Source organism: Mus pahari, chromosome 23 (assembly GCF_900095145.1).
Source record: "Mus pahari chromosome 23, PAHARI_EIJ_v1.1, whole genome shotgun sequence".
In the NCBI taxonomy this organism is placed as follows: domain Eukaryota; kingdom Metazoa; phylum Chordata; class Mammalia; order Rodentia; family Muridae; genus Mus; species Mus pahari.
Genome location: NC_034612.1, coordinates 1,215,379 through 1,236,176, shown reverse-complemented (window position 1 = coordinate 1,236,176; position 20,798 = coordinate 1,215,379). Strand labels below are relative to the sequence as shown.

The window sequence follows — 20,798 nt, the reverse complement described above, 5'->3', positions numbered from 1 at the left end:
GGAATTACTAAGCGTTTAAGGGCTGCCAGGGCTATGTGGTGACCCCCAGGTAGCATTGGCTCTTGCATGAAACTGAGTCACCAAACAAACTTAAGCTACTCTAGATAGAATTTTAAATAATCAGAGATCAAGGACTGTCCATAAACACACATCACAGCAACAGGGCAAGAACAAGCCATGCCAGTTACACATTCTTATTTCCTAAGAACCAGAAAAACCAAGCCAAAGCTAAACACAAGGAATTCCATGGCCAGTCGAGTCCCAAGAATTCCTGCACTCAAGCAAAATAAGCCGACCATGCAAGGGGTGTAAAATCTATACTTCAAACACTGTCAACTGGGTAAAAAACTCAGACTTTTCTCACGAGCCTTCTGCTTCTTCATCCCCCGTAAAGCATTGTGTGCCGGAGTCAGCACTGGAGAAAGAAAGGCCGCCTCAGCAGAGACTGTGCCTAGGAGCCTCTAGCCTGAGCGAAGGGGCTGAACCTGGAGATGGGTGGGGATCCTCTGGAGAGCCCTTAGACTGGACTCAGATGATGGCCATGGAATCTGTTCATCACTGTGACATTTACCACTTCTTGAGTATTAAGTCTCTAGTCATAGTTACTAGATTGGAAGAGTTTTGAACTATACCCTGGAAACAAACATGAAAATATGACAAATTATGATTCTTTCTTTCCTTTCTAAGATAGGGTCTTACTATGTAGTTCTGGCTGGCCTGGAACTCCATGTAGATCAGGCTGGCCTTAAACCTGAGTCCTGACATTAAAGGTGTAAACTACTACACCCTGCAGTGAGTCATTTCCCATGAAGCAAAGTCAGGTCCCTCCCTTCTTCCTTTTAGCTGATGTGCAACAGTTTACAATACAGACGTAACAGCACGGGGCCCATTTCAGTGGTCCTCTACAGGAGCAGCCAGCACTACACTGCTCCCTCAGGCTGTCAGCAACTGTTAAGAGCTTGCTGCCAGGAAAATCCTGTGGGTGAACAGCCTGCTCCAGTCAGGTGTGGGTTTTTATGCACCTCCTGGTCCGTCAAACTCATCAGAGTAACCTGCCATTAACCCTGTAAGCTGTGTTTAAGGGATTCTAGTTGGTGTAGAACACTACACTTCTATAGTGGTTTCAATGTCTTTGTTGGCTGTTTTTCCTACTTCACGAGTGGAGTAAAGGTGTACTCTCTCTGAATACAAACTCTTGCCACAAAAGCCACTCTCTGGTATCCTGCTTTTCAAATGTGTAAGTATCAATAAATGCCAAAGAAACACACCTGGGTGAGGGGAGAACTTGTTTATAGTTGATACAGACTAGACCCTACTATAAACCTTCATTTAATATGGATTCTGTCCCGTCTGGAGTCAGAAGACATCACAGTCCCCAAGATCACAGCCCTTGCCTCTCTTCGTATTCCTCAGCAGAGTGGCACACAGAGGGTGACAGTCTGGCTCTGCTGTGTTTGTTAATGTCACACATACACACACACACACACAGGCCAACTGCAAATGGCTCTAAGTCTTTATCACAGACAAATCCCTCTGTGCAATTTAAAAACCACCACCTCTTAAAGACTTGTAACCTAGCAACTGTTATGTTTGCCAGACTCTGCTTGTTAGCACAGTCAGTAGCCAGTACCTTCCAGTTAGGTCCCAGGGGTCCTCTCTTGGTCTTGACTGAATGGAATAATGCAGGGTCTTCATCAGCTTTGTAGTCCTGTAATGCAAAACAGAGTCAGAGATGAAGAAGAAAACCAGAGACCAGTCTTTCTGAAGCTAGAGCTGTATGAGTGTGTGTGTCTTTTACACACAGGGGAAGGTGTGTCCACATATAGCATTTGTAGTCTGCATCCTGTTTCTTTATAAACTTTTATCTCAACTATGCAATTACAAGGGTTGAACTCTAATAGAAGGCCACCAAGACAAGCTGTCCCCAGAAAAGACACACAGGAAGGAGCTGCCCTCAAGGGGCAGGGCAACTGGAGACATTTCACTTGTCTGGTCACAACAGCACTGACTTCCATCCCTACCAGTTAAGTTCAAACTTAAACTTAGACCCCCATCATAAAAACCAGTGTGCTTCCTCAAACTCAGGAAAGAAGTAACTGGCCAGGCTGTCCCAAGACTTTCACTCACAAGCACAAGTAAGCCACGCTAGCAAAAACAAGCCTATAAGCCTCTGAACCATGCTCTTCTAGCTAGAGGTGCAACATTAAAGTCAGAGAAGGGTCTACGTTCCCCCACATTGAAAAAGTGTAGTTATACTAAACAACCACTTCCAGCACCATTTCACTCCATCAGAGTTCCCGTGGAACAGCTACCACACGATGATGAGGGCCAGAGCACAGGGCTGGTCCCTAAGGTCAGTCAAGCTGAAAGAGGCAGACAAAACAAAACAAAATCCCCAAGAATGTATCAACTACCAAGAGAGAAGAAAGAACGTCAGAATCAAAACCAAACAGTATCAGACAAGAACAGATCCCTTACAAGAGACAAGTGCATCAGTCTTCATATTTAAAAGTAGAGAGAAAGGCATACCATGTTTAGGATATTTTAACAGTTAACTTCTAATCATCTATCTACTGCCTAGAAGGCTGGCCATGATCTGCCCTCTTATTCTCTTTGAGTGAGAAGCCACACCCCTTTTCTCTTATGGACTGGGTATAACGTGGCTGTGGTCATAGCAGCCATGGTTTTCCTCAGCTGAAGGGACTGTATAGTAAATACCACACATTCTGAACACAAGCAGCCGACAAGCAAAGGCTAGATAGACTACTAGTCTCTATGTCACTAAGAAAGAAGACACAGAAGGCTGGTGCATGTAACATCTGGGAGACAACCCTTGATTTTGGACGCATTAAAATATGAAAGGAAAGAGGGAAACCGGACTTTAGAACTGAGGATGAAAAACTGGGGGTGGGGTGGGGTGGGGTGGGGAGGGGGCTGTGTAAACCTACTCATCTCCATAGAGAAACTCTATGTGAATCTACAATAAAGTGTACACGATCACCTCTAGCATTGAATAAATAAAACCAATGGCATTAAATAAAGACAGTTCAGACACGAGGACCAGTCAACTTGTAAGAAGGGAGGACTCAGCTTAAATTCTGGTCAGTGTCCGTCGTTTCCAGGTTGGCCCCAGGAGACCAGTGAAGGTGAAGCTAAAGAAGGTCAGAAGGGACAGACACCTCTCTGTAGTCCCACGCCAGGCCAGGCAGCCACGTCACACACCTACAGAACCCATCTGCAGTAGATTCAGAAACCAGAGGAACTGAAAACCTTGTGAAAATATCACTATAGATCCAACACACTATTCCATAAAGCATATCTGTGAACCTTTGCCATCAATTCCAGTCACAGGCTGCTTTTCTTAAACGTACCACGAAGAATACCACCCACCCTGTGAGGAACCGACATGGATTCCTGTACCTGGACTTCAACCAGCCTCTTTAAAAAGACTTATTCATTTTATGTGTGTGGGTATTTTGCCTGTATGTGTATCTGTGCACTCTACGTGGAGGTACTGCCCGGAAACTGGAGTTACAGAAGGTTGCAAGTCACTGCATGGTGGATGGGAATTGAACCCTAGTTCTCTGGAAGAGCTCTTAATGAACTCTTTGATCTCTGCCTTGGCTCACATGGCTATACCATACAGGGCAACCAAAGGTGTCAGCAATCTGGGGGGTGAACATTTGAAAAACCAAGACGTCAGTCTCAGCACCAGGGGTGTCCAAGTGGATCTTTCTGAGACAGATACATAGAATGAAACCTTCCCCTCTTGGCAGCCAACATTAAAGGCATTATACTGAGAGTGTAACATGACCCAATTATTGACAATAGCACTGTAGCCTGACAGGTGAGAATAATGTACCTTGTCAGAACCGAGACACTTTTCGTTTGCTAGTTTGAATCTGTAAATGTTTAATCAGCTGAATTAAGTAGCACAATATGAAAAGGCAGGAAGTGGATGTAGTTTCCACATCCTCAAGTTTTGTATTTCTACGATTAATTTTTTAAACAGTATCTTCTTGCTGCAGTTTTCTTGTTGGGTATCTGATTTGGTCTCTGGATTTGAAAACTGGTCGATTTATATCCGTATCACAACGGACAAATCTATTCCTTCATGTATGACAGTTTCAGCATACAGAATGCGACCTCAGCTACCAATTACAGCTGCAAATGAGCAATAGCGTGGAATGAGACAGCCTGCTGGCTTTGTTAGTACTCTGTCTCCTGTGGGATCCCAGGGGAAAGGGAGGCTCTGATGGAGAGAAGCCCCTGGCTCATGGTTTATTGTGCTTGCCACCAGCTGCAGACTTCTCATCTCATTAGTTCTTTTAGAATACTGTGGGTGAAGACAGCTGCAGTCTACTTCAGTCTCCAGCTCCTGGGTATTCTGAAGGCTGAATCTGCTATGCACTTTCTGTACAATCCTTGGGAAGAAAGAAAGCAAATTCACTAGGCCAAGGAAACACACTTTAATAAAAAAAAAAGGGGGGGGTTAAAACCATGTTTAAATGGAGAAAAATCTTATTACTGAGGTACATTGTGCTTAACATATTTGTGTGATCTAATTTTCATTACCTATACAATGCCCATAGCCTGGTCATGATAAGGGCCTGGTAAAAAGCATCATTATCTAGCTAGGCGCACCTTCCGAGACACTACTTGCTCCTCCAACAATAGTCCCAACGACACAAAAGCACAGCAGAATCAGCATAGGACGAGTCTGGATTAGTGCTAACCAACGCTGTGTCACTGACACTCTCATTTAAGTAAAAACGAAGGCGAATGGAAGCCAAGACCCCTCAGAGAACAAACTAAAGTATGATACGGTAAATCAGTGGATTAGTGCCTCCATACCCGAGTCCCAGAATGCAGTCATTAAATCCATATAAGGAACTATTCGGCCCTGGCTCAGGAAAGCTGCGCTACCTCATGGGTACACATCTGTTACTTACTGCCACCCTCAACAGAGACCCTCAACAGAAACCAGATTAATTTTGAAGACAAAGAATATTAGTTTTATGAATCTTTTAGCACAGTGGTTGTTCCCCAAAATGCAAGCATAAAACCTGTGCTGAGCCAACCTAAATATGTCCTTGAGCGCAGACTGAACTCATGATTCTGAATGGGGAAGGGAGTGGGTGGTGAGCTCAACAGCTTGTGGAAAGTCAAGATGAGCCTCAGACACCAGAGACGGCTCAGAGTGAGCCTGGGTCAGCTAGCACAGGCGAGGGTAGGCAGTAAGGAACAGCTAAAACACCAGCCTTAGCAACTCTTAGGACACCTGCTCCTGAAGACCAGGGCCCAGCTAGTGTAACTGGATGCCCGGGGGAGTTTTACAAAGTGAATGCTAGGGTCCTGCAGCCTGCTATCAACTGTTCTACTTTAGCATATGATGGTTAATTAGGTGTCTATTCAAACAGCTCAGAGATAACCGCAAAGTTTGAAATGCTCGGGCACTATTGCTCAGCTCCGCAAAGCTTGGGGAAAGGCAAACCGAGCACCCAACCTGTCAGTCAGCACTCCTTGCCCCCAGTCCTTAGAATACAACAGAGAATGGAACACCCAGTGCTAACTGTGCCTGGAGCTGTATTGAGAGTTACTGTAGCATGGAAGTAGCTCTGCTATATGGTATAATAGCAGAAAAGTAACATTTACTAACTTGTTTAAGAAACTGATTTCAACAGTTATTTTCCAATCAGCAGCTTTCTTTTCTGTTTTTAATTACATATCCCCAGTGACTCCTCACCCTTGCAGGTTCCCACAGAGTACCATTAATACAGTATAAGTAAATCTCATTAATTCAGGTCCTACCACCTTGGAATTTATAATCACTGGCATAGGGGCCCGGCTGAAGTTTATCTTTGCATGATCTATGAAAAAAAGATTTGCTACACAAATTAATAGAGTAACAAGATCTCAGGAGGGTTGTTTAAACAGTTCAGAAGTGTTTTAGAGCAATTCAGAAGCCTTCATTTGCATATAATTATTATGCTAATTACAAATCATTCTTATCTATTCATTAAAGCAGAGTCCCAAAGGACCACTAATTGTCAATAACTTGTTGGCCTAGTTTCTGTTACTAGATGTACCTCAGAGGAACGAAACTGCATTAAAAACACTATATGATCTAGCCCCTTCACTTTCTGCAGAAATCCTTCTGCTTTCCACCAATGAATCCTAAAAGCTTCATTTACAAACACCTGTACTGAGATCAAAGGTGCCATCCATCCTAGTGTTGGCTGGGAGATATGGACAGAGCAGTCCACAGTCTTTCTAATGCCACAGAGACTTCCACATGGGCCTGGGGTGGCACGATGATCCCAGATGGCCTCAGTGTTTACAGCCTAGATACTCATGGCCACTCGGGTGCGTCACCATGGGCACTGCCAGGTTAGAGAATAACCTGACCCAAGGCTTATTCCTGCTTTCCAACCCTCTCCTTCCCTTGCCGGAAGCCGGTGCTGTGTTTATGAGGGAAGACCCCCCTCCCCCAAATGGCAACACCAGATTTTCAGCTAAGAAAAGTTGACTACCAAATGTGTGATGTGACACACTGCACATCTGACACCAAAGCAAGGAGAGGCAGGTGAGGTACAGTGTGAAGGCTCAGAGAGCCTGAAGCAACTGCCTGTACTCCCCTTCCAGGCCCCTCCCCCAAGGGAGCTGAGTTTACTGGTGTGGGCATGTTTTATGTGCAGAATTACCACATACTTAACATTACCCTTCCTTTATGTTTGTATACTTGTTATACTTCTTAGAAACAAAGACCCATGCCATTAACCACAGGCAGAGACAGGTGGAATCTGAGTTGGATGCAAGCCTGATCTTCACAGAGACACTGTTTTAAAATAAAAAACAAAGAGCCACACCCTACAAAAAAACTGAAGGCACTGGGCTGGGCAAACGCCTCAGCAGGCCAAGGTGCTCGCTGTGTGTGCGGTGACTCAAGCTCCATTCCAGCTCCTGTGTTAAGGCAGAAGAGAATACTCTACAAAGTTGTCCTCTGACCACGTGTGCACCCCAGACCCATATCGTCCATCTCCGTCTGTCTGTCTGTCTCTTGTCTCTGTCTCTCTCTTTCACACACACACACACACACACACACACACACACACACACACACAGAGAGAGAGACAGAGAGAGACAGAGACAGAGACAGACAGTAAGGCGTTTGTAGGCATTTAAAACTATAGGTGTCAATGAAATAAACTAATCAACAAACACGCCAATGGCAGTAATGATGTTCCCAGACACTCAATGTGTTCGGCTGTGCTCTGACAGTTTGTGTTCCCCTTTGGCTGACAGTACATCACAGAACATTCTACAGTAAATGTCATCAACTGAAAGGGGAGTGTCCTGGTTGGGTGTGCCCTACCTACCCTGCAGCTCCTCAGTCCAGGGTCCTGTGTGGTCCTGTGTGTAACATGAAAATGACCAAACACTATAAAGCCATTTCCTTTCCGTAAAAGCAGAATCTAGAAGAAAGCACCGTTCTTGCTGGCCCCAGAGGTGCTCTCTGCCCTAACCCTGGGGGAAGGAAAGGATGTTCCCTGCCTGACAGCATTACTTGTGCCCCAGAGTGGGATCAGGCTGCTGGCTGCAGAACTGTATTTGAGAGCGGGGCTGGAGAACCTCTGCTCCTGCTCAGGCTTCCTCGGAAGTCACACTGCCACCAAGCTGGCCACACCTTCAATCTCAGGACTGAGAGTCAGGGGCCAGCCTGGTCTACACAGCAAGTTCTGGGCCAATCAAGGTTTAAGAGTAAGGCTTCTCAAAAAAAAAAAAAAAAAAGAAAAAGAAAAAAAATTACATCTCTGAAAACGGATTTTTTAACAGGAAACTGTTCAAAAAATATTTTCTGGCTTTTAGAATCCTCCCTCCACCCACCCTCCCCACTATTTTTCTTCTAAAATCTGAAAGAAACTTAAGTTGGTATGGTGCCCAGTCAGAAGGTACTTTTGGGAACATGCTTTTACAAACAGAACCATACATAGGGAATAAGCGGTATGTTATTTTTCCACAAGAGGGCGCTGCTACCCTCCATGCCTCCAAAGGCACCAGGCCTCTCTAAATCCATGGAAGTACTTGACCATGTAAGGCAGCAGACTAAAGTGGGAAAATATTTTCACATTTATTTTTAGTGGTAACCATGCTTACATTTATTTATATCATCTTTGAAGTTGGTGGTGGTGGGGAGAATCTTTTACAACTCCCTACAAAAGAGATCAGCCAAGAGCTTGCTTCATGGGGGCAAAGGCTAGTGAGAGGAGAGTGCAAAACACACATTTCTGAGTACAGCCAGACCAGCCACCTCTGGCCTGAGGCTGTCTTCTCCCTCCCACCTTCCTATGTGCATCATAAGCTGAGTTTCTCAAAGTCTCCCTCACGCACTGTTGATTAGCTACATTTTTAGGGCAGGGGAAAATGTCTCAAAAGCAACCAAAGGACTCACAGAACAGTCACAGACTTCGCATCAGGAGGCCAGAGCCAGGCTGGGAAGATGGCTCAGCAGGTAGAGGTACCTGGACAGCGAGCCTGCTGACCTGACATTAAACCTGCCTGAAGGAAAGCCAACTCCTGCCAGCTGCATTCTCATTCTCTCTCTCTCTCTCTCTCTCTCTCTCTCACACACACACACACACACACACACACACACACACAGCCAAATTACAGCTTATCCTGGTCATCAGGGTGTCACCTACCACAGTTAATCTGGAACTTTGGCTAAACTAAACCAGAAGAAAATGTCAGCTAAAAAAGCTGACAAATAATAATGACCCTACATAGTTTAAACTAATTTTCTATTAATCCAGCCAGATTCTATTCTATATAATTCTTTTTTTTTTTTTTAAAGACAGGGTTTCTCTGTATAGCCCTGACTTGTCCTGGAATTCACTTGGTAGACCAGGCTGGCCTCGAACTCAGAAATCCGCCTGCCTCTGCCTCCCGAGTGCTGGGATTAAAGGCCTGTGCCACCAGGCCCAGCTATGTAATTCTTAATAGGGGGAAGATCCCTAATGCAGGCTGTTTAGGAAACGTATTCTTCTATCTCTAGCCAGCGCAGTAAATCATATGTTACCAAGACTGTCCATCAAATATAATGGATAGATAATGGTCTAGCAGAACTCAAAATCAATGCCCAAGCCTTTCCAAAAACACCACAGTGAAGACCAGCCAGCACTGCACACAGTAGGGCCAAAATGCACACTCCTCTAAGCCATAGCCTTACTAATGAATTCAGCCAGTTCACCAGTTTGGCAAAAAAAAAAAAAAGGGGGGGGGGAGTTTAAGAACAAAATACCTTTTGTAAAAGTATTTAAACATTTAAAACCAAACTTCATTATAGTTTCTAAAAGTAATTTTCAGAATTTCAGAAAATCACCTACGGGCTCAGCAGGTCAACTGTTGGAACCCATGGAAAGGTGGAAGGAGAACAGAATACAAGGCTGGCCTCCAGCCTCCACACGGCAGTCATGACACACCCTGCCCACCTCCACACATGGAACAAAAACCCAAGACATTGATTGCTCTGCCTCCCCCTTTTAGAGACTCAAAGATCATAGCCAAAAGCCAATGGAAAGCAAATGGAGTAACGTACAAACTTTGAACATGACTTCAAGCCTGAGCATAGTGGTGCCTGCCTACAATCCTACCACTCAGAAAACTGAAGCAGGGTTAGGAGTTCAAGGCTAGGCTACCTGAGACCCTATCCCCACCTCCTTCAAAGCCCCACAAAACAGGCTCAAAACAAGGAACAAGAATCTACTTCATTTTACCTGCAGAAGGCTGAAAGGCTGTCCCAGGCTGTCTATACAATGCACAGGAGCAGGTTAGACAAAGTGAACCAATTCCATTACAGTCATGTAATTCATTTAACAGCCCCAGCTTACAGCAATCACCAGAAAAGCTCCCTTGGAGGCGAGGCTGCATTGCTGTCCACACAAGCAACAACTACTGCAATCTACGCCATCTGTCGTCAACACCAGAGCTCACTCACTGGTTAAGAAACTTGTACTCTTTTGATGGGTACAATTATTCTTTTATCTGGAGAAATATTTACTAGACCAACACACAGTAAACATTAAGTTCTAAGAAACACTTACCAAACAAGGAGATAAAAGTCCCTAAGCACCTTGAGCTTCAAACCTGGGACGAAAGGCTGAGGTGCCTATTTAACATATCAAAGCGGACCTGCATCCAGGTCCTTTCAGCACCCCTCAGGCCCTACCTGTTACAGGGTATGGTCTTTCCCTTCTTCCTTTCCTCACAGGGCCCGGCCCAGTCTAGTCACGTCCACTGTGAACTTCCCAGGAGGTTCTGCTTCTAGTCATACGATCCCACATGTCCATAATAAACTTTCTGTCAAACCTAGAAGCAGCCATGTCTTTTCCTTTTTATTACTTTTTTTTTTTTTTTTTTTGTAACATTAGCTACCAGACATGCTGGGTCTTAAGAGGACCTTGTGTTTCTCAGAACCAGGGACAATGAACCAGCAGGTGCTCTTCTGCTCTAAGTAAATTAATAGTGCTCTCTCAATCAACATACCAATGAGCACCGACACAAGAAAGTCAAGTTCCCAGAGTACCTTTGGGTCTCACTCCTGCTCCCTGTCCCAGAACCGCCACTGGCCAACAAACGCTGGGGAAATGGCAGCCCAGCTCTACCTTAATAGAGCATAAGGATTAAGAAGAGAATTCTGAGCCTTGACCTCCATCTGAGATGACAACTCCTCTCCAGCCTTGCCCAGATTCGAGAACACAGGCAAGTGACAAGTGAGCAGGAGCAGAGTCACTCTGGGGGAAAGCTGAGCAGTCTGTGCTTCACGTGACTCTCCAAAAGAAGGGAGAGAGGAGGTGACCCCCAGGGCAGACCCTGTGGGAAGGAAGATGGCGGTCTAGAGTCTGGAATCACCAAGCCTAGCACCCTACTCCAGGCAGTGGAGAAGGTGCCAGGGACACAAGCACTCTGCCCGCCCGGGAAGAACATGTGCAAATGGGGGAAGGTGGGAACACGGAAGGAGATTGGGAGTGAATGCTACATGGAAACAACACACTGGCTTTGAGGAAGAAAGCATCAAGTAACAACACGGTGGGGTGAAGAGCTCAGACAAGCGAAGACGCTGAGGGAAGGCAGAGGACCACTGTGGGAAAGCCCTGTGTGCACTCTTTCCTAGGTGCCTCTTCCTGTGGAGGAATACCATCCTCAGTGATCTACCATCATGCTCCTAAAACTGTCATTTTTGGTTTCAAGATGTCTCATTAGAAAAAAATACTTTGGCCACAAATAAAAACATCAGTCATGCTGAAACCTGAGAAGGAAATGGCGTTCTCTTTGTACCTGCTGTATTTTATGATGGGGGAAATACTGTGCATTACCACACCGAGCCATATTTTTATATTTTAAAAAATTGTTCTTGTGCGTGTATGCATGCATCCGTGTGTGTGTATACGTGAAAGTGTGGACACCTGTATATCATAGCACATGTGGGGAGCCATAGGATAACTTACAGGAGCTGGCTCTCCTTACAGTATGTGCAGCCTGGGAACTGAACTCAGGTCACCATTTGTTTGCAGCAAGCTCCCTTCTCTGCAGAGCCACCTCACTGCCCTGCAACTGTCTTTTTAAATCAGATCTTTCCAGTAATCTAATACTTCAGAATCACTAATATAGGCTTATTATTAGCTTTAAGGCATATTAATATCTTTAGATATAAAGATATAAGAATATCTTTAGATATAAATAAAACTTTAGATTTCAAAATTTTGAGTTACCATTTTATCATTTCTACTACAGAAAAAGAAACTCATCCTGGAAGTCACACAGCATGTATTAACCTACGAAAGAGGCAGACAAGGACAAACTCTTTCTCGTTTCACATAAATACCTTTAAATGTGGTTCCAATTTCTTTTTTTAAAACTGTGCTCATTTCTTTCAAATTACTTCCAAAACTGAAGGTCTCTGATGTTAGTGTGTGCACACTTCAAGCTCGTGAGCCTTCCTCTCCTGGGAAGTGACTTTTGTATACAAATCATGGAAAGCGACTTAGACAGAATGCTGGGCGTGATTAAAGGGCCGCACCGCATTCAAACGGTGCACCTCAGCAAACAGAGCAGAAGCAGATGGCAAGGGCTGGGTTTGTGTACGTCCTGGAAATGAGCTGAAGCTATACATGAGCATCTCATCAGGGCAGTCAAAGAAGCCCAAACATTTACTGTGTTATGTATCAACAACTTTAGAAGGGGAAACCTTTAAACTTATATTTGCATGTTTTATGCTGCACATACTGATCCTTTACACTCTAAAAAGACAACTTTTAGCTTGAACAAAAGCAGATTGCAGACAGCAGCCTACGCTCTCTGTGGCACTGGCATCACACACGTCCACGGAGCGGGACCCGGAAAGGGCTGCAACAGCACCCGGTGGTTACTGCCTGCACAAGAAAACCCAGGCTCCAGATAGTCTTCCCTCCTTTTTTCTTTTTCTTTTTTTAAAGATTTATTTATTTATTATATGTAAGTACACTGTAGCTGTCTTCAGACACTCCAGAAGAGGGCATCAGATCTTGTTATGGATGGTTATGAGCCACCATATGGTTGCTGGGATTTGAACTCTGGACGTTCGGAAGAGCAGGCGGGTGCTCTTACCCACTGAGCCATCTCACCAGCCCTCCTTTCTTCTTTGTAGCCTGTTTTTCTGAGAGGGGGGGTTTTCTATCTATTTTAACACTATCCATATCAGTCCCTCAGCCTCCTCATTTCTGCCTTTGAAACACCAGCAGCATCAACAAAAACAGCCAAAGAAAACAACAACAGCATCCAGCACAGCATTCCCTACAAAGTCCCCTCCATCAGGTAACAAGACAGTGCCTCTTGCTAGGCTGAGGAGACACAGATGAGCACCCTGCTGCCCACGGAACTGGGGAAGAGGCTTTCTGCTGGCACAATGCATTCATTCTGTGACTGCTCGGCTCCAGCAGGAAGGACCCTATGTCCTTGAGAGGGCTTTGAGAGGTACAAGCCCTCACCGGCACTCCACTTCAATGCGTTCCTCTTATGCAGGAAGCCAGTTTTGCAAGGTGGATACAACCTAAAGAGGCAATGAAACTGAGTGGAGATATGTATACAGAAATATCAGAATGCTCACTAACGGTTTCTTTAAGCAATAATGTATCTAAACCAAATCTTTAAAAAATTTTCCAAAAGGCATTGACACAATGCCCCTAACTGGGTGACATGTTTACATGCACATGGTTCCTATAGCAACTGTGCTGTGAACCTAAGTCACACTGACAGATTTTTACAACAAATCTTTGTTTCTAGAGTTATTCTGACAATGTCACTTCAATTATACAAACACGTCAAAGCACTCAGCCAAGTATGCAATACACCACAGGTCAAATAAGTCCCTTCAATACATGGTGAAATACCGTTCCCAAGGATGGGCAAACACAGCAAGTCAAGAGGCTGAGCCCTACAGCAGGCACAAGGCACTCTGAACAGAAATGAAATGGTTAGTTCACACCCACCTGCAGTGACAGAGAACTTCCACTAGGTGGCGTGAAAAGATTCAAGCTTCCATTTCAAGTCTTCCCTGATTCTGGCGGTGGGTCCTGGCTACCTATTTCTTCAAAATTATTAATGCAACTATTTTGTTTTTTATAAAGTGAACATCAGGACAGAAATAAACCCAACCTGGTTGAGGCACAACCAGAAAACTGAGTTCAGTTTCTAACACCCACGCAGCAAGCTGAGTGTGCTCACATGTCACTGTAGTCCCAGCATTCAGGGTCGGAAAGAGAACTTCTGAGGCTTGCACAGCCAAGAACAAAAAACCACCGTGCTCTGGGCTCAGGGGGAAATCCAGCCTCAAAAGAGTAAGGTGGGGAGTTGAGAAGAAGCTTGATGTCCTTGGTCTCTGTGCTCAGGAACTGTACACGAAGAATTGAAAAGAGTTTCTGAGAAAGAAGGGGAAAGCCAGCAAGTAAGAAGCAAGCTTGCTAACTCAACGTAAAGTAAAAACCTACACAGTTCAACATAAATATATTACAAACTCAGTGAGAAGAGATGGGGGATTGGGGGGGCCAACGACAACTTCTACAGGAGTTGAACTTGGAGGGTTCTGCTGCCTTCAGAAGGCTCTTGAATTCCTGTTTTTCAAGCGACCACCACTTATGTGAGGTGCAGAATCTACTACTACCAACACTTCACACAGGGTCTAGGGCTATGGGTAAAAATCTGTGAGACTAAGAGTCCTAGCACAGGCCTAGACCCAAAGGTGAGACGGCGAGGCTTGGCACTGGGCTGAAGTGCTAACCTGGGGCAGTAGTGACTCTACCTTGTGTGCAGTAGCCCCCATCCCATCTCATACCCTTCTTACTGGCTTGGGATCCTAGCATCACTCTGTTCCCATGGAAGCAAGCTTTCAGCGCTAAGAGCAGATGGGCTGGCATGATATGCACTCTAAAGACAGCTTTGTTTGTCCAACAAGTCCTACTTCATACACTGCGCCTCAGGGACCTTCTGACTTGCTTCCAACAAGAAACCACTGCAGGGAAGATGACAAATCACTGAGCTTACATCACCTACTATGGGGTGACATACCACTCCATGTGTAAGACTGTAATGGAAACCTTAGACAGTGGCATCTCCAATTCAGTGCACATCTACCAGACCTCAGGTCCTTCTGCCCTGCCCTGGGTTTTCAGGGAGGTGGCGGCAGCAGTACCTTACAGATGGGCATGCATCAAGACCTTGCTCTCCCTCCCTTTTCAGGTACTAGGTATCACAGGGGAAGTGTGTCAGACTGGCCCTTCCTTATCACCCTCCTCATCCCTCCCCTCCACCCTGTCTTAGGAAGGGCTCCCTACTAGGACAGAGTCCCTCCCTCCATTCAGTGAATGGCGCTCGCTAGCATGTGAGCCTCCGTGAGTCTAGCCACCTCCTGACTGGTGAACACTTAAACTGCACTTTTGAACCTGGAGTTTCAAAACTTGTCACACAACACCACATAGTCAATTACTAGGAGCGAAGTTCTGCTAGGTCAAAGGGCATACACAGTGGTTATCCTGACAGATTAGTTTATGTATGTATCTCCCACAGGACCAGTGTGAGAATGTTTCCTTGCTCCGACAAATCCCACTGTGATCTGACTGGTAACAGATAAATGTCTATTCCAGCAGAAACTCACTTGCAGGGATTGACCCTAGCGCAGAGGGAGACACTGACTTTTGCCCTTCTTCCCTGCTGTTCTCTATCATGCAATCACCACAAGGCATCGTGCATGAGCCTAAGGAACACGCTCACAGCAGGACTCTTCCCCGAATTCCAAGTTCTAAGGAGAATAGACAGACACACAAGCCAGGACTGAGACAGGAGAGTGGTGAGGGCAAGAGACAGGTAATACGCAGACCTGGGCCACTTCAACCACTGAGAGGCTACTCGCTTTTGCCTTTCTAAGCCTAAGCCCTTGGTGACCTTCTGTCCCCTGCAGTGTAGCACCGTGGACCTCCACTACCATGGTGCTAATCTGGCCTCATCCGGACTGTTAAGTCTTGAGGCATTGCCACTTACCCTGGAAAGCTACCACAGGGTTGAGCTTCACAGTAAGTGAAGTGTGCCCTGACATGCTGCCTGCTGTGACGACACTGCCTTTGTATGTGTTTCACTTATGTGTATGTGTATGTACTTGTGGCAGTGTCTGTGCACCAGGTCCCCAGGGAGGCCAGAGCACATCAGATCCCTGGAACTGGAGTCAGACCACTATGAGCCTCCTGGTGTGGCTGCTGAGAACTGAATCCAGTTCCTCTGTAAGAGCAGCAGCTCTCCAGTCCCTCAAGCTGGGTACTTTTAATGTTCCTACATGATACCAGTTACACTTTCATTCTCAGGACAAGGAAAGCACACAGACCAAAAACCCACTGTGTCACCAACGTCCAAGCAGCTATGATGCCCCACAGTGAGCAAAACGTGGCATAACCCCAGTGTGATATTACCATGCCCAAACAAGCGGTTAGTACTAACAGATGCTACCATACAAATAAAGTCTGAAAGCACACGCAGTTAAACGGCACCCAGACACAGCAGAGCATGTGGTGTTTGGGAAATACCTAACAGCCATATCCCAGTGGTTGCAAAAGGCTAGGGTTCAGAAGCAGTGGGGAATAAAGGGTTGGTGACTGGCAGTGTATTCTCAGGGGTAACAAAAATACACCACAACTAGACAGGGATGGTTGCACAACTGTGAATGCACAATATGCTACTGCCCTGAACATATTTAGAGGATCCAAATGTTAAGCTTTATGCTGTGTACATTCTATCACAATAAAAAAGGCAGATAAATTCAGTATCCTTTAAGTTGCAACTGCCAGTATCTGAAGTGTAAATTTGCAAATAGGAGTAAGGAAACCTGGAAAGCAGAACCACAGAGACTGGGCTGGGAAGGCCTCTCATGCAGAAGACCAGAGTTCCCCACACCAAGCCGCTCATAACTGTCCAGATCCAGAGGACCTGACACCGTCTTCGGGCCTTTCTAGGCATAAATAAATCTCTGTGCATGAAACACACACACACACATAAAAACAATGCCACCTCAGGTGAGCACTCACAGTGTCTGGTGACACAGTGTAGATGGCAATGGCAGCCAAGCCTGCACATACTAACCTGGTTGCTACAAGGTGCCTGCATTTAGTGCTGTGTGGTAGTCGGCCTCCTTTTACAGAAGATAAAACAGGCACAGGGAGATCACATGACCTTGCCTAAGACCTAAAACCTGTCTAGGCCACAAGCATCCCCACCAAATCACAACGCCCAGGCTCAGTCTGTTCTTTGCATTATCCATCCAGTCCAAGCAGAGCCCACAGACCCCCCCCCCCGTGTGCAGCCTTTGCAGATGCAGGGTCTTCTCACCTGCAAGGTAGTGGGGGTAGAGGGCCACTCTGGCCACGCCCTCAGACACTAACTACAAAACCTCTTCACGCTCCCAGCAAAGCCACACATGTCTTGTACTCTGTAGCAGCATAAAGCCCAGGCTTGGTTGATGCCACCATTCTATTCTGTTTGCACAACACGTTACTTCAAGTACCAGTGAGTCAATGCCATTCCCCGTCCTGGAGTGTCACACTGGTCCGCCTCGTCTGTGACCAGCTATGCTAGGTGCCCAGCTAACCTGCTGACTGACCACCTGTCTCATCGTAGTTACCTCTCTTCTGCTCACTGCCCTTTTACACACAGTCAGCTATGGTTAAAGACTACCCTAACAAAAGGAGCAGACATTATTGGAATGGTCCCCACTTGAGCAGGTTAAGATGGCCTCCCCTACATCATTTCAAAGGTGGAAACATCCTTGAAACTGAAGCAACTTCTAACCACAGTAAGACTTAAAAGAAATACAGGCTCATGCCCAGTGCTCGGCGCCTGCCCACACATCCATCCATCCATCATCCATTTATTTATGAGTGTGCAGAAACCAGAAGTCACCCCATATGATAGTCTGTCCCTGGAACCACACTCACTACACCATCTCCCCAGGCCAATGCTGGAACTTCTATGCATTGACGGGGCCCTGAGAGTGGGGTCCAAAGGCCTGTTTTAGAAGATTTCCCTTTAAATCCACACTAAAACCAGACACTGTATTTGAGTTATTTCTGTTCTGTTAGCTGACAGCAATGTTCAAACCTAGAGACTGTGCCCGAAAGACAGAAACGGTAGGGGACACCGAATACCCAGTCTGTGAACAAGGCAAACCCGGGAGGCACCAGCAGAGCGGAGACTCCTCAGCCACCCCATCTATAAATGTCCACAGTGGCATCTGCTGATCAATACAGGACCTGCACACTATAAATATTTACTGACCTCTGCAAATCAAAACAAAAACGGGCATCTTAGCCTGGCATAGGGAGTTAACCCAGTACTAAGAGTCAGGTACAGGTGTTTACATTTAGTAAGAATCACAACAGAAGCAGAAGGATGACTCAGTGGACAAACGCCCTTGTCCCCCAAACCTGATGACCCGAGTTTGACCTGGTAACAAGCCATGTGAAGGTGGAAGGAGAGAACCAACTCCTGAAAGTTGACCTCTGACCTCCATGTGTGCTGCGGCAATCTCTTTACACATGTGCACAAAAAATTTAAAAAGCTTAACAAACAAGAGTCAATAGAGGTTGCTAACTAGTTAACAACAACACAGCAAGCATTTCTAATAGGCTAGCCTTAGCTAACTGAGCTCAGGACCCCAGGTTAGAAGAGGCTTACTTCCTTACTCCTACGTGGGAAGTGCAGAGGATGTGTGACTCCCAGCAGAAAGCAGAACTCTTTCAGAGACCCTTCTTGAGCAAACACAGATGCAAGGCCCCCTCTTAAAGGGCCACCTACAACACAGGAGAGACCATGCGCTTCCTCCAGGGACACACCAGAGCTGAGCTGTGACAGGGACACACCAAGGAGTACTCACTGCTGGTTCAACTTGACTTCGATCTGCAATGTCTATGTGGACAATTTCAACAGTTTTCCAAGTGTTGGGATCTAAACCGTGAACCTGGAAGAAACAGAAAGCTTTAGTGTGTTCTTCATCAGGAAAGCTCTGCATTCCACATCCACCCTTACAGCTGTGGATGAAATGACTATTTCGGTAAGCGCAGTTGGCAGTCTTGACATTGGACAGCTTTTACTCTTTCCATAGCTTCCCTGGTGAGGGGTGGATGTATATAGACATGAAACCTGTGTCAGGGCTATTTTTCACAGTACTAATAGGTCATCCATGTACAACTCTTCCCTGTTTATTGCAAATGATATGAGCTTGTAAACTTTAAATGCTATGCTGGCAAAGGTAACATGACAACCCGACTTCAGAAGCTGCACTAGCGGCGGGAAGGATTGCTTCAGTGGTTAGGGACACCAACTGCTCCTGCAGAGCGTCAGGGTTCAGTTCCCAGCACTCACGCTGGTGAGGCCACAACTGCCTAGAACTCCAGCTGCAGGGGACTCAGAAGGCTCTGACCTCCTTCTGCATCTGCACTCCTGTGTACTTCCTCCCAGCACTTGGGAAGCAGAGGCAATCAGATCTGAGTTCAAGGCTAGCCTGGTCTACAGAGTGAGTTTCAGAACAGCCAAGGCTACAGAGAAGCCCTGTCTCAAAGCACCCCGCCCCACCCCACCCCCCCATACTCCAAAAGAGAAGGATTTGCCTATTCTACAGCTCATTTTTGGTGTTAACTTCTTGATACTTCTTACTCAGTAATTTCCCAAGCCCTGTGAACTGTTTTAACGCAACATCTGAAGGCTGGAAATGGCAGGGTGAGTCACACAGAGGACATAACCATTGCACATCCATTCACTCAGACCGATACTTTAGAGAATTTCTATGAAAAGCAGGCTCAGCTGACAAGGACACAGACTAAAGTCTCAGCTCTGTGAATGTGGTCAGTGATGAAGCAGCACAGTGCAGAGCAGCTGTGACTAGAGTTTAGCCCTTCCCTGACTCACACTTCTCTGGAGAGCAGTAGCCCTCAATGTGGGTGTGCACTGAGGGCAGACTGTGGGCAGCCTGAGCATATGCGTTTCAGTGGCTTCTAGATGCCAGTGCTCCAGGTCTACGGATACATGTTTGAGGACACATGGTAAGGGCAGCAGGGTTTGGCAGCAGGGTTTGCCACTTGCCTCCCCCAGCTCCTCAGGAAGCCTTCATGGCTACTTTCCAGAGTCTTGGCAGGTGTTCCTGAAGCTCAGGTCTGAATGTGTGTCACCTTATCACAATGTAGTCAGGTGCTTGTCATTACTCTGTATACCAAGCACCTTCTCATTCCTGCCCCCTGGTCATTTCCCCGACATGAACCCTGGCCCTGAAGTGAAGAGGCAGTAAACATTAGAGCAATCAATTCTGCTAAATACAACTGCTCTGGTGAGCACACAGAAAACAATCTAAAACCACCAGGTAAGAACGGACTGCAGCCTTCTCCTTGCTCCGAACAAGAGAGCTGCTGATAAAAACAGCAATCTCAGGAGAGTCCACTCAGCACCGAGGCAGGGGCTGACAGAGGAAGCCGGTTGTTTCTGGATTGCTTGTCTCACTCCAGGCCGACATGGCTGGGTGCTCGTCTAACCCAGGGTCACCACAGCTCTGGGGGGGAGTGGGCTGTCTCCATTTACTCCCATTTCCACAGTTTTCATCACTTAAGTGCAGAGCTGGGGCCACCGTGATGGTGCCTGGGCCTTGCACACGATGACAAGCCTTTCATGAAGCAGCCACGCCCCAGCCTTGAGTGCATAGTGGAAACTTACATTTTCTAGTGTTCCCAAGTCAGGTTTGTGCCATGTTTCAATTTTGATGAAGAAGTCGTCCTTCATGTATTCATTCTGCAGAAAACACAAGAATGTGACCCACCCTACACAGTTCTGTAGGAATCTGCCTGGCACAGCACCCCACTGTGGATCTGTTTCCAAATCCAGAGCCATTAGCCCCCACTCCCCATGCCAATTTTAGATCGTGTGTGTGTGTGTGTGTGTGTGTGAGTGTTTTGCCTCCATCCATGTATTTGGGCACATGTGTGTCTATACCTATGGAAGTCGTGTGTGTGTGTGTGTGTGTGAGTGTTTCGCCTTCACCCATGTATTTGGGCACATGTGTGTCTATACCTATGGGAGTCATGTGTGTGTGTGTGAGTGTTTCGCCTTCACCCATGTATTTGGGCACATGTGTGTCTATACCTATGGGAGTCATGTGTGTGTGTGTTTCGCCTTCACCCGTGTATTGGGCACATGTGTGTCTATACCTATGGGAGTCATGTGTGTGTGTGTGTGTGTGT

At 46.2% G+C, this 20,798-nt stretch overlaps 1 protein-coding gene across 3 annotated transcripts in view; it reads right to left on the bottom strand.

The window, feature by feature from the left end:
* Nucleotides 1-20,798, bottom strand: part of Pitpnb (phosphatidylinositol transfer protein beta) — a 52,985-nt gene that overhangs the window by 15,027 nt on the left and 17,160 nt on the right. For all 3 annotated transcript variants that reach the window (XM_021186813.2, XM_021186812.2, XM_029533615.1), the window contains exons 6-8: nucleotides 20,275-20,349; nucleotides 18,449-18,532; nucleotides 1,631-1,708 (exon numbers count right to left, since the gene is read on the bottom strand). In XM_021186813.2, coding sequence (XP_021042472.1) covers nucleotides 1,631-1,708; nucleotides 18,449-18,532; nucleotides 20,275-20,349 — 237 coding nt within the window. The remainder of the gene's footprint in view (nucleotides 1-1,630; nucleotides 1,709-18,448; nucleotides 18,533-20,274; nucleotides 20,350-20,798) is intronic.